Source organism: Elgaria multicarinata, chromosome 4 (genome assembly GCF_023053635.1).
Source record: "Elgaria multicarinata webbii isolate HBS135686 ecotype San Diego chromosome 4, rElgMul1.1.pri, whole genome shotgun sequence".
Taxonomy (NCBI): Eukaryota; Metazoa; Chordata; class Lepidosauria; order Squamata; family Anguidae; genus Elgaria; species Elgaria multicarinata.
The window spans coordinates 42,907,163-42,919,807 of record NC_086174.1 but is presented as its reverse complement, the minus strand read 5'-3'; the positions used below and the strand labels follow the sequence as shown (position 1 = coordinate 42,919,807).

General features: G+C 41.2%; 1 protein-coding gene across 1 annotated transcript in view; it reads left to right on the top strand.

Annotated features, from left to right (window-relative positions):
- The window catches only part of PLB1 (phospholipase B1), a 141,572-nt gene that overhangs the window by 32,867 nt on the left and 96,060 nt on the right, over positions 1–12,645 (top strand). Inside the window, 3 exon segments of the mRNA XM_063125398.1 lie at positions 8,195–8,299; positions 9,209–9,304; positions 11,980–12,048. Coding sequence (XP_062981468.1) covers positions 8,195–8,299; positions 9,209–9,304; positions 11,980–12,048 — 270 coding nt within the window.

The window sequence follows — 12,645 nt, the reverse complement described above, 5'->3', positions numbered from 1 at the left end:
GAGTTGAAGATAAGGAGGAGTTAAAGGAGGAGACGGCTGAGTCCAAGGAGACGGCTGTGTAGACAGAAGGAAGAGAGGAGGCTAAGGACTGAGAAAAAGCCTCGTAGTTGATAGAATGCAGGTCACGACAAGGGCGAGAAGCGGGACGTGAAGGAGGGGGATTGTGAGTAATATTGAAAGAGACTAGATGATGATCTGACAGAGGAAAGTCAGCGATAGAAAAGTCCAGGACAGAGCAGTTCCGAGTGAGGACAAGATCCAGACAGTGTCCAAGGGAATGTGTGGGTGCTTCAGACCAGAGCTTAAGATCGTAAGAGGAAGATAAGGAGCGAAATCGTAGAGCTGCAGCATCGTGAGGGTCATCTACATGGATATTGAAGTCACCTAAAATCAGAGTAGGAGAGTTGTCAGAGAGGAGAAAGGACAGCCACGAGTCGAGATCAGAGAGAAATTTAGAGGATGAGCCAGGGGGGCGGTAGAGAACTGCAACCCGCACTGGCCAATGCAGCTGCGCCTTCTTTTCCCTCCCACCCAACTCTGCAAATGGCCCCAGCAAGCTGGAGTCTTAATTACCTGCAGGGGGAGGGAAGAAATCAGGTTTCGGTTTCAAACTGGCCAATGCAGCTGCGCCTTCTTTTCCCTCCCACACAACTCTGCAAATGGCCCCAGCAAGCTGGAGTCTTAATTACCTGCAGGGGGAGGGAAGAAACCTTTGTCTGTGTTCTTCAGGCATTTGAAGATGTTTGTTTTCCAACAGGCCTTTGATTTTACTGCATTTCAGATTATAATGTTTTCTAGTTCTGTCTCTCTTGGTTTGTTTTTGTGGGTTTTTCTACTCTTAGAATCATAGAATAGTAGAGTTGGAAGGGGCCTATAAGGCCATCAAGTCCAACCCGCCGCTCAGTGCAGGACTCCACCTTAAAGCATACCTGACAGATGGCTGCCAGCTGCTTCTTGAATGCCTCTAGTGTGGGAGAGCTCACAACCTTTCAAGGTAACTGGTTCTATTGTCGTACTGCTCTAACAGTCAGGAAGTTTTTCCTGAAGTCCAGCCGGAATCTGGCTTCCTGTAACTTGAGCCCATTATTCCGTGTCCTGCAGTCTGGGATGATCGAGAAGAGATCCTTGAGCGGTTATTATTTTGTTATATTTATTGCATTTTAATGATTGGATCATCATCATCATCATTGTTTTTGTTTGCCACTTTGAGCATCTCCACTCTGAGTGGAAAATGTGGGTTATACATTTTATTATAAACTAATAAAAATATCATAGATCATATTAACAGGGTTTTGTGTGAATCTACACTTCGAGGCAACATTTATATATTGACCTTCAGGTTTGCTTTTGATGTCTCTGCATGGTTTTCTTTGCCATACTGTACTGAGCAATTAAAGCATTTGGAGCAAGTTTGTTTGGACTGCTCTTGGTGTTTTAAACAATTCTGCTTTTTTCTCACTGTTAATCAACTTCAAACATGCACAGTTTGAACATAGTTCAAACCACCAAAGGTATGCAGTTTCTCTTGCCTCTGGTCTAATTTTCTCTCAGTCAATTTTATACCTGGCCCATAAAAATTCTTCCAAAGAACAGTGTTTTTTTTTAAAAAAAAAAATATTATTTTGCCTTTGGTGTGCATATTGTACCAAATCATCCTTTTTATGAAATGTCCCTCTGCAACATCCTCACCTCGGGGCTTTAATCAACTCTCTGCAAATTACTTTGTTTGAAGTCTGAAGAGGTGATAACTGAATATGAATGTTTGAAAGGCAATAGTTACCTCCCCCACCCCATTCTAAAATGCCCAAGAATGATTTAGTATGGAAAAGTCCTTTTTGGCTTCTGGAGAAAATCAAACAAAAAGGTACATTGCTTGTATTTACAATGAAATGCTCCAGTTAAACACAACCAAGGTAGTAGATACGCCAAAGGTCCTCTCTTGCCTTTACTTTTATGGATTTACATTTCTAGTCTAGCCTGAACTAGTCAACGGCTTAGGGATGATAAATATACTTACACCACAATTCCATGCAACTCTGTAAGTCCCTAAGAGTTCACTGGGACTTTCTCCCATGTAGGTGTACATAGGATAGCAACCACAGAGACACATATAAAATCCACAGTACAATTAGGACATTGCATAAAGCTCTAAACAGAAAACATAACAGAAAACTGGGATGAGATCAATCCCATAGGAGACTTGTAGTGTCATAACATGCGGGGGGGGGAATGTGTGCTTACTGTTGCTTCTCCACCCATGCGTTTGTCCCTCATTACTTCCTCTTTAAAACTTCCATCTTTAAAAATAAGTTGGACTTACTACACTGTTTTTTTGTTGTGGGAAGAAAGCTAGAAGGGGCGGGAGGCATGCAGGAGGCAGTCGACGTCATGAGAGGGACCCGCAAAAATCTGTGAGTGCCCAGTAACAGGCGTGCAATAAAATACTAGTGTGATGGAGCTCGGATGGTATCACATCCAGCTCTGCAGCAAGAGCCTGGACTACTCAGAACAGCAAGGCAGCCTGACCTGAAAGCCTTTATAAGGGTCAGTGAGTATCAGCTGAGAAAACTCTTGCCTGAAACCCTGTAGAGCTGCTTGACAATACTGGAAAAGATGGACCAATGGTCTGAATTGGACCAATGGTCAGTGAATTTCCCAGCCATTCTGAGTATTTGGGACGCGGTCAAGGTGCATCCTAGCTTCTTGTTATGTGCTGGGTTGTTGAGATGGTTGACAATCCACCCACAACCCTAAAACAGCCCATGGGTTCCCAACGACCCGCCCTCACTGGGTTCACGTGGTGACAAGCAGCTTGGATTGTCAACTTGGCATCTGTGGGTGCCATAACCCACTTTGGCTAATAAGCCATGGTGAGTTGCAGTGATTGTGCAAATCAGGTATCTATGTAGCATTTACAGGGGGCTGGAGGGACTGCCATGGGAAGGTGGGGGCTGGAAAATCTGGATCCAACACCATGGTAGTTTTGTGAGAAACAAATAAATTGGTGGGGTTGTGGGAGATGTGATTTTGAACCCTTTTATCTGGAATAAAAAGGGGGAAAATCATATCCTCATCTTTGATCTCATATAAGTTTTTTTTATTTTCAGCAGGAGACTTCCCACCTTGACAGCATTAAAAAACTTGAAGGAGTCTTGGATTTTTTACATAAAGAAGTAAGAACTATTTGTTAGATTTAAAACATTTGTAATAGTTGTGTCAAACATACTAGCTGAGTTCCCTTAGTGTCTATACCAGGTTGGCTTCGAATAATAATAATAACAAACCACCACCATAAAATATGCAATAGTTTAATTAAACATTATAAACAAATAACAGAATTAAATCTCCATGAATTAAAACACAGCAAAGTAAAAGCAACAGAGCTTAAAATACGCCGGGGGGTGGGGGTGGAGGGCGGCGATCTCGCAATTTTATGATTGTGAGATCGTCGCCCTTGTCTACACATGCGCGCACCGTCCCGGGAGGAACAGGACGTCATGCACGCCATTTTGGTGTTTTTTTTTTAAATTCAGAAAAGAGTGCAGGAGTGCTCCTGTGCAAAACGTAAGGTTTGTTTCTTTGTTTGTTTTTTAGAACACCTCTTCCGCTCACCACCACCACCACCACCACCCGTGATGGGCACAAAGCTCCTGAGGAGCTCTGTGCCCGGGTCCTTGCGGTGTGGTGTGGGTGGGTGTCTTGGCATGCTCATTCCAGCCCAGGTGATGCAGGGCCTGTTTGTCCCTGGCCCCCATCACCTGCTATTCTCTGGATGGTCAGTAGGGTTCTACTAGGTTGTGGGTGCCCAGGACTTCAGCCCCTATGTCCAAACCTACTGGGCCATGGCAGGAATGCAGAAGTGGGTTGAACCAAGAGTTTACTGGGAATGACCTGAGATAAAGGGTAAGAGTGTGGGACCAAAATATTTTGGGATGACAGTGGTGAACCAAATTAAAGAAAATATTAAAGTTTAAGTTAAGGAACCACAAGTTTTACTAATCTAGTACATTTTTCGTTGTAGGTTCCCAAAGCCTTTGTAAACCTGGTGGATTCCATTCTGCTCACTGGCTTATCTCTTCCACACACTGATCTGAATAATATTGGGTAAATCAAGTGTTCTTCCAACTATTTAGAGTACATAGTTTTTTCTGGTATTCCTGGGCATTTCTTATTTATCTTCGCCAGAGAGAGAGAAATGTTGTAGAAAGATTCCTGTACTGTATAGCCTATCAATAGTAATCTTGGTTGTGCTTGTGAAAGTTATCACCCCAATCTACCAAATCTCAAACAACTCAAGAGATCATAATTTCCTTTGAATACTAAAAATGATGATCAGCTGTTGTAAATCTTCCCCTTTCATCCTACTTAAACCATTTTGCCAGATTTATTGTGTAATCCTATGCCTGTCTACTCGGAAGTAGATTCCATTGTATTCAATGGGGCTGATTTCAACTTAACAGTGTATAGGATCGCTTATTTGTCAAGGCTTTCAACTAGCACCTTTCTTCTTGTCCCCAGAATGCATGTCATCTATATGTTAATTAACAAATTCCAGTTATTTGAACGTTAAACTAATATTTGTGATTGATTCTGTCTAACTTGAAGAATTCAGCACTGCACTAGAAAGAAGAACCTGTTTCCTTCTATTGAAATAGGGTTGATCAGGGTTTAAGTTAGGTTTGCCTGGCACCTACACTATACTCTTTTAGATGCCAGGTGAAGACCTTTTTATTTTCTCAGCATTTAAACAGTCTAGCAACTTAATTTTAACTTTGCTGTTTTAAATTTGTATTTAAAATCTGTATTAATTTCTCCATTGCTGCTTGATTTTATCCTGGTTGTGTTTTATATTGTATTTTATAATATGCTTTTATTCTTTTTGTTTTATATTTTGAATGGCTTTCATGGTTTTAATTTTTGTAAACCGCCCAGAAAGCTTCGGCTACTGAGTGGTATAAAATTAAAATCAATCAATCAATGTGTATTTTGAGAATCACCATTTCCAGGAACACAGGGCATTATGTGTCTCTGCCTAATAGGAGAAATAAGAACTTTACTTTTTAGCATATTGGAAGTAACCTCTGCTGATTTCTGGGGACTTTCAGCACTGTTATTAGGGAATAGCATGTCACATTGATGCCTGATTTGGGAATTACTTGTGAAATCAAAAATTGATTCATATATCAAATTCCAAATTATTGGTATTAGATTTCAAATATTCACCTTTGGAATTATTTTAGCATTGGAGTACCAGATGCACTTCCTTCGTTGTGCAAATGATCATTGTAGCTGACATTCACAGTTCAAAGGGTTACTTTTTCCTTTTTTAAATTAAGTTAAATTTACCTCTTCTAAAGGTCAAATTACAGGAAACATGACTATCTATCTGATATACTATAATCTATGGGTCCCAACCATTTTGGACCCAAGGACACATTTGGGAATCTGAGAAACCTCTGTGGGCATCACCACAAAATGGCTCCCATGGAGGTTGTGGCTGATCATATAATGGCTGCTCTGGGGAGGGGGGTCTGTCTAGTTAAAACAGAACTAAAGGTGTGGGTGTGGGAGAGAAATAGAGGGGAGAGAAAGAACAAGGCTAGAGGCTGGGAGGGGGAGAAACAGCAAGCCAAAGGTGTAGAGGGGATGAGAAGATTAAGGCTAAAGGCTAGAAAGGGAGAGATGTGCATTGAACATGACATTTTGGATCATTTTTCACACTTGATGTCTGTTTTGGAGCATCAGGATTTCAAAATGTAATTAATTATGCTTTTTAATACGTTGGCATATAAACCACTTAGGAATTTGGTTATATTGAGTGGCATACAATGAATAAATAATAAATAAATATAAACAAGAGACAGAAAGCAGACTAAAAAAGAGAACATGTTTCTAAAACGTGAGAATCACAGTGGAACTTTTCCCTCTCCATGTTTTAACATACTGCATATTTATGAATGAGCTAAACACTATTCCTAATTTCTATTTTGCTTTGCTTTGGGCATTTTCTAGGGACATTTCCCCTAAACCCTGTATTTGTTTCAATGAGTGTTCCAGACTGGATGATGTTGTATGGAAATGGTCTTATCAGGTAAGCATTATATTGGGGGCTTAGTGAAGGGAGACCTTGCTTCCATTGGTGTATTTCTGTTCCAAAATCCATTTGACACAAACTATTTTTAGTACTTCATATCTCTTTCACATTTATATCAGACACCCCCTCCCCCCCCCCCCAAGTTTATGGCTGGTAATGTTTTTCAAGCAGCCACCACAACAGTGTAGGTCCTAAATCAACCTGCCCATGCTAGTAATCTCTGTTGTGATTCCAAGCCCTCTGACCAAGATGTAAGACAATAATGAGGTCTGCTGTGCAATCTACAAAACTTTTATTCAGTAAATAGACCCCCTCTTCACACCTGAAGTGAATGTGAAGGCTAGGAGCTATCCTCTAAGCTTAATTAGCCTAACAAAGCAAGACAGTTGCCTATCAACTAGATGGACAGTTTCCTGCCATAGCTTTTACTGGACAACTCCTTCAGAGAGAGTCTTTAAGCTGCAACCTCTACCATATCACTAGTCTGGCGGACTGCTTCCCACCTCCTCTCAACTCTGCCCACTTGACTGTGCAGCAGACTCTGGGATCTGTCAATTCCAATGCTCCCTCTCACTCTGACAAAGGCCTTAGCTAGACCTAAGGTTTATCCCAGGATCGTCACGGGGTTGTCCCTGCCTGCTCCTGGGATATCCTGTGTGTCATTTACATGAACAGGGATGACCCCGGGATGTTCCCGGGATAAACCTTAGGTCTAGCTAAGGCCAAAGACTGCATTCCTGGGGGAGAAGACAATCTCTGAGCCTGGGCCTCCTATTGGATAAGTTCCTGGAAGATTCCAGTTAGCTTATCCAAAACATGCTCAGCCACCCTGGATCACATTTACAGCTTTCCATGGTGGCTTAGCATGATGCCTGAACAGGCCGTAGTTCTTACTGAAGAACTCTCCGATGTGATTCCAGTTCTTATCAATGTTCATGAGCAATTTATAGTTGGCTACATAACACAATAATGTCTCCACTACTCCTTTGTCCTTGCCAAAAGAAAGCTATGTATTCTTGTGACACCTGAGGGCTATAAGCTTGCTGTTTGTTAAAAACCAAAAGCCGAGAACCTCAAGTTTCCAAAATGTGTTCCAAAAACCTTAAGTTGAGGATATATACCATTGTGGAAGTGGAAGCTGGTAACTCCAATGTCAGTGAGGGTGGTGAATCTACTCTGGTTTTCAGTCAGAACCAGTCAAAATTCTAAAGGAGCTATCCAATGTGTTCTTGGATAGTTCTTTTAGACTTCCGATTGAAACTAGGAGGAGGGCTTTCTCCGCTGTGGCACCCCGGTTGTGGAACGAGCTCCCCAGAGAGGTCCGCCTGGCGCCTACACTGTACTGCTTTCTTCGCCAGCTGAAGACCTTTTTATTCACTCAGTATTTTAACACTTAATTTTTACTTAAATTTAAATTTTACTGTTTTAACTCTGTATTTTAATCTTATATCAACTTTGCTGTGTGGTTTTATCCTGGTTGCGCTTTTTATACTGTATTTTGTAATTGTGTTTTAACCTGTTGGGTGTTTTATTGTGGTTTTAATTTTTGTGAACCGCCCAGAGAGCTTTGGCTATTGGGCGGTATAAAAATGTAATTAATAAATAAATAAAAATAAATAAACCCGGAGTGGATTCACCAACCCACAGACATGGGGGCCACCAGCCTCCACTGCATCCTTGTTATAATGAAAGCTCTGTTACCAAGCTGAGGGAATATGCTGTCTCTGCTAGTAAAGTACATCAAAATATTTAGGAGGTGGCAAAAAACTGTCATAATACTGTTAGCTAACCGGAATATCCTTGTATCCGAGACTTCTCCAGGGTATGGAAAGCCCTAGTACTCAGCCTCTACTCTTTCTACGAAAATGGGCTTATGCAATTCATCTCATAGCCACTGGGTCATTTCTGATGCTTCTTAAGATTTTTTTTTCCATGGGATTACTTCCTTTGTGTTTATAATTTGATTGTTCTGGTTTATTAGCAATAGAGATGGTTCTGAAATTCAGTTAAGCCATGGACAGATCTGTGCATTGTACTCTGTTCTCTGCAGTTATGGAACAGAGCTTATGCTGTTAATTGATCATTTCTCTTGTTGCACAGGATGCTTTGGAAAAACTGCTGGCATCTGGGAAGTATGACCTGAAGGGCAATTTCTCAGCAGTTCTCCAGACTCCTCTCCAAGAAGCAGACATGTCTCTAATGACAGTGAGTGTGAATTGCAATAATTTGTTCTTTCTAGTGGTCTGAGGTTTTATTTGTTTGTTTGTTTGTTTTTAAAAGACACCCCTCTCCTGAGAGAACCAGAGAGGACATCAATTGAACTACGCTGTGTTCCCTTAGCCTTCAAAGGAAATCCATTTCCCATGTAGTGGGAGTGGGGCGAGGTGGGACTACGCAAAGTGGAATTAATTTTCTTCTTGTGCAAAGGGAAAATGAAAAACATAGCAAATACTTTGCCCTATTCATTGTCTTAAGCATTCTAGCTCAGCATTGTCCAAACTCTTCAGGTTTTGAGTCAGGGATCTTTCCCAACTATATCTGGAGATACCAGGAATTTAATGTGGGATCTTCTGCATGCAAAGCATGTGTTATATCATTGAACTACAGCCTTTCGCTCCACTGCCTTTTTATAAATAAGGTAACTTATTAAAACAAATTGAAAACAAAACCATTAACTCCCAGGTGCTCATGTCCTCCTGCAGATCACTGTGAGAACAGAATGCTGGACTAGATAGGCCTGTGGTCTGATCCAGCACAGCTCTTCTTATGTCAAACATTTGCTGGGTGGCAAGTGAATAATTATGGCAAGAAACTGCTTACGGTTTTCATCACATAAAAATACCTACTGGCCTGGTTCAGACAACACGCTAAACCATGCTGCTTAACCACAAAATGGTTAAGGGAATTCCCTTAACCATTTTGTGGTTAAGCAGCATGGTTTAGCATGTTATCTGAACCAGGCCAGTGTGTCCTTCTCTTCCACCCTTCACTTTCTCAGGATTATTTTATAAACGGGCTTTGTGTGGTTGGAGTGTTTATTTGTTTTACTTTTGACTCTGCAAATAAATGTAAAATTGTCATTTAGTAATGCTCTATTCTAAAATTCTTTTTCAGGGCAAGCGAGATAATGGCCATTCCGCAAAGAAGACACCCGTGGAAATCCCAGGAAAGAATTTTGCTGCTCTAGGAGTAGGACTCTGGAACAATATGGTAAGATACACAAGAGGTGTTGGGATTGCTGAATAGGTTGCATAGCACAAATGCATGATCCCTGTGACTTAGGCCTTTTGGAGGGAGCATGATCACTTTAGCAATATCATGGAGGAATCAAGGCAACACTGAGAAGCAGAAATTAGCTTGCAGCTGCCCCCTTCAGCTATGCAAGATTATTCTCTGTACAAAGCTGCAATATCCTATACTGAATAATGTTTTCTTTCCATTGTGTGTTCTGCATATAATATCTTGAAAGACCCTACAGAATTTCTTTCTGTCAAAATATCATCATAATTGGTTGGATAACCTGAGGGAGTCATCCCATTTGTGCCTCAGAAGTGACTTACGTTGAATCTCAATTGCAATTGCTCCTTTTCTCCTAGTCTCATCTGAAAGTTGGCATTAGAAAAGCCACTAGAGATGGGACCTTTATGGTGGTAGCCCAATATTTGAGGTAATCCCTCCCAAGGGATGTGCATACAGCCCCAGCAGTGCTGGCTTTTAAACAGGCTTTGAAAAAAAAACATTTTTTCTGAGCTGCTTAGTTAACATGCACTGTTGAATTTTTAAGATAGCCTTTATTGCTGCTGCTTTTAAATGATTGATTTTATATTGTTCTTTTAATGGTTTCAATTAACTTTTATATGAGTGTGGAGTTGGCCTTTAGAATGTTTTACCCACTGCTGTTTGTATATGATAGTATTTTATGGTTTTATCCTTTTTACGGCATCTTCCTTGAGAGGGCTTGGACCTAAAAGGCGGCCTATGAATATTTTAAATAATAGTCAATCTAGTGCACTGTTGCCACAAAATGTATCAGAATTGAATTACAAGCCTGGTTCTATCTCAGAGATAATGCAAAGGAACATTACCACTTTTATTTCCTGTTACCTTTTTTCTTTGCCCTCCAATTTTTGGAAATATGCTCCTCGGTATTTTGTTGCAAATAATAAAAATCAGTTAGCTGAGTTTCTCTTGGTGAAAAAGGCAGTTCATGATGCCCTATCAACAGAAGTACAGTGTGTCCCCTTGTCTGTATACCTAGTACTTAGGAAAAGGAAGATGTCTGGGTTTCCCAGATATTCGAGATATGGAATCCTAGGAAGGCAGTAAAACCCTATATCTACTCTGTAATCAGTGTATCTATTTGCCAGCCTTTCCATCACAGTTGTGTGCCATCCTTCCTCTAAGAAGCACAAGGTGATATACCTGGGTGTGTTCCATGTTTTTATCTTCGTGATGATCCTGTGAGATAATGACTAGGCAAAGATAACTCAGAGAGCTTCATGACTAACCAGGAATATGAGCCAAGTTCTCCCTAGTCCAAGTTGTATACTCAGTCTGTTATACTACATAGTATAGGCCTTATCATCATCAACAGGAAATCTGACATTCCCTTTATTTCCAAATTTCAGTCATGCGTGCCATTCCTTAGGTAATACCACCTATGCATAAGAGGGAGACATCCTCAGGCTTGGTACTTCTGCTAACCTCAAGGTTGGCAAAAATACAAACGCATATTGGGTGGGGATCCTAAGGGGGTGACCCAAAACAGCCCAATGAGGAGACTGTGCTCATGACCTTCAGTGGAAGAGTGAACAAGAGCACTGTACACAGCAACGTTCGAAGACAATAAAATGTAAAATGGGAGTACTCCCCTATCATACTGTTCCCATTGCTCAAGTCCCTATCTATGACTGATACTGATCCAATAAGATGAGGTGGGTTCATGGGAAGTACCCTGTTACAGTAGAGACACCTCTTTACCCCTTTTTGAAACAACTGAAAATACTGGATATGTACATGAACACATATCCTAGAAAGGGCCAGGGGCAGTTCCATTGTGATGGGGCATTCTATGCAAGACATTTACTGTGTGCTCATCATCCCTACTCATGGTTGTTTACGGGTCCTTTAGATGACATTGTGGCCCTCCAGTTTTGCTTCTGTGTCTACACAGCACTTTTTTTGGAATAAGGAAAATGTGGCATTTATTTGTGAAAGTGAAAAAAGTGTGATTTCCTCTTGTGTATTTGCACTAGTTCGCTACACTGTACTATAGTGCCACCTAGAGGTTATGTAGTGGGAAAGCAGGAAAGGAAACACTCTTTGTGTAGTGCTCAGATCTCAATCCTGTGACAGAACCAAAAATAGATATAGCGGATTAAAGCTCTGTATGGTGATACAGATATTAGGGACAGTTGCAGTTAAAACAGCAGTATGAGCTTTAACTCTCATTTGCATACATGAGCTTTTCACTTTAATGCATGCAAATAGTAGGACAAGAGTCAAACGCTTGAACCAAAATCACAACCTTGGATGAAAAGAGCTACATTCGAGTTATCTTGATCTTTTCCCCTTTTATCCATAAACGCTCATAAAGATAATGTCAAAGTTCTTGTCTCAGGTCAGGTTATTACAGGTCAGATGCCCTGATAAGATACACAATGGTTTGCATTCACTTTCTTTAAACAGGAAAGGTTTATCAAATCATAACTTACAGTTTTCAAAACATGTTCAAAGTGTTATATCTTCTTGGTGTAGATCTGGCCTAGGCCCGGTTGAAGTTTTGTTCCCTTCAAATTAGGACTTGCAGGTTTATCCTACACGGGAGCAAACTTTGAAACTGATCAACTGCCCAAGCCTCACACAGCTTGTATTTTCTCTTCTAGATGGAACCAGTTGGGCAGAAGCAGCCCTATCATTTCACAGAGAAGCTTGAGGCACGATGCCCTTCTCAGGTAGGAGAGAGACCTTTCTTTCCCACATATATGCAGTTTTAAATGTTGCCTCTTTTTCCAAGGTTCCTGGGCTGTTCTGTTCTTAGAAACCTGTTAACCTCAGTGAGAATATTTCAGAGTAAATGCCTTGAGGCTTCCAGTTCTGGTCATGACTGTGTGTCGTGGAACTGAGTGACAAAGAAGAGGAGCAATGTACAAAGGAGAGGAGCAATGTGAGATGAGAGGGCTGAACCTTGAACATGTTATGAGCATTGCAAGGACAGAAACTTTGAGAGTCTAGTTGATGGCGATGTCAGCAGTTTTTTTTACCTCCCTAAACTTTATGGTTAGTTTCACAAGAGTTGTACAGGCATGACCAGTATCAAGGGAAGGCATAGCTGGGCCCCTGCCAAGGGCCGAAATCTCATCAGGGGCTCCCTGACAAGAGTCACCTGGACTGGGTTCTCCTCTCCACCACTGTGGCCTTCTTGTTCACCTGCCTCTCACTCTGGCTCAGACAACACTGATGGTGAGAAGGAGAAGCAGTACATGCCTCTGCCTACTTGCTCACTGGCCGGCTGCCTGTCAAGCAATCAAGTGGTGGCAATGATGAGAAAG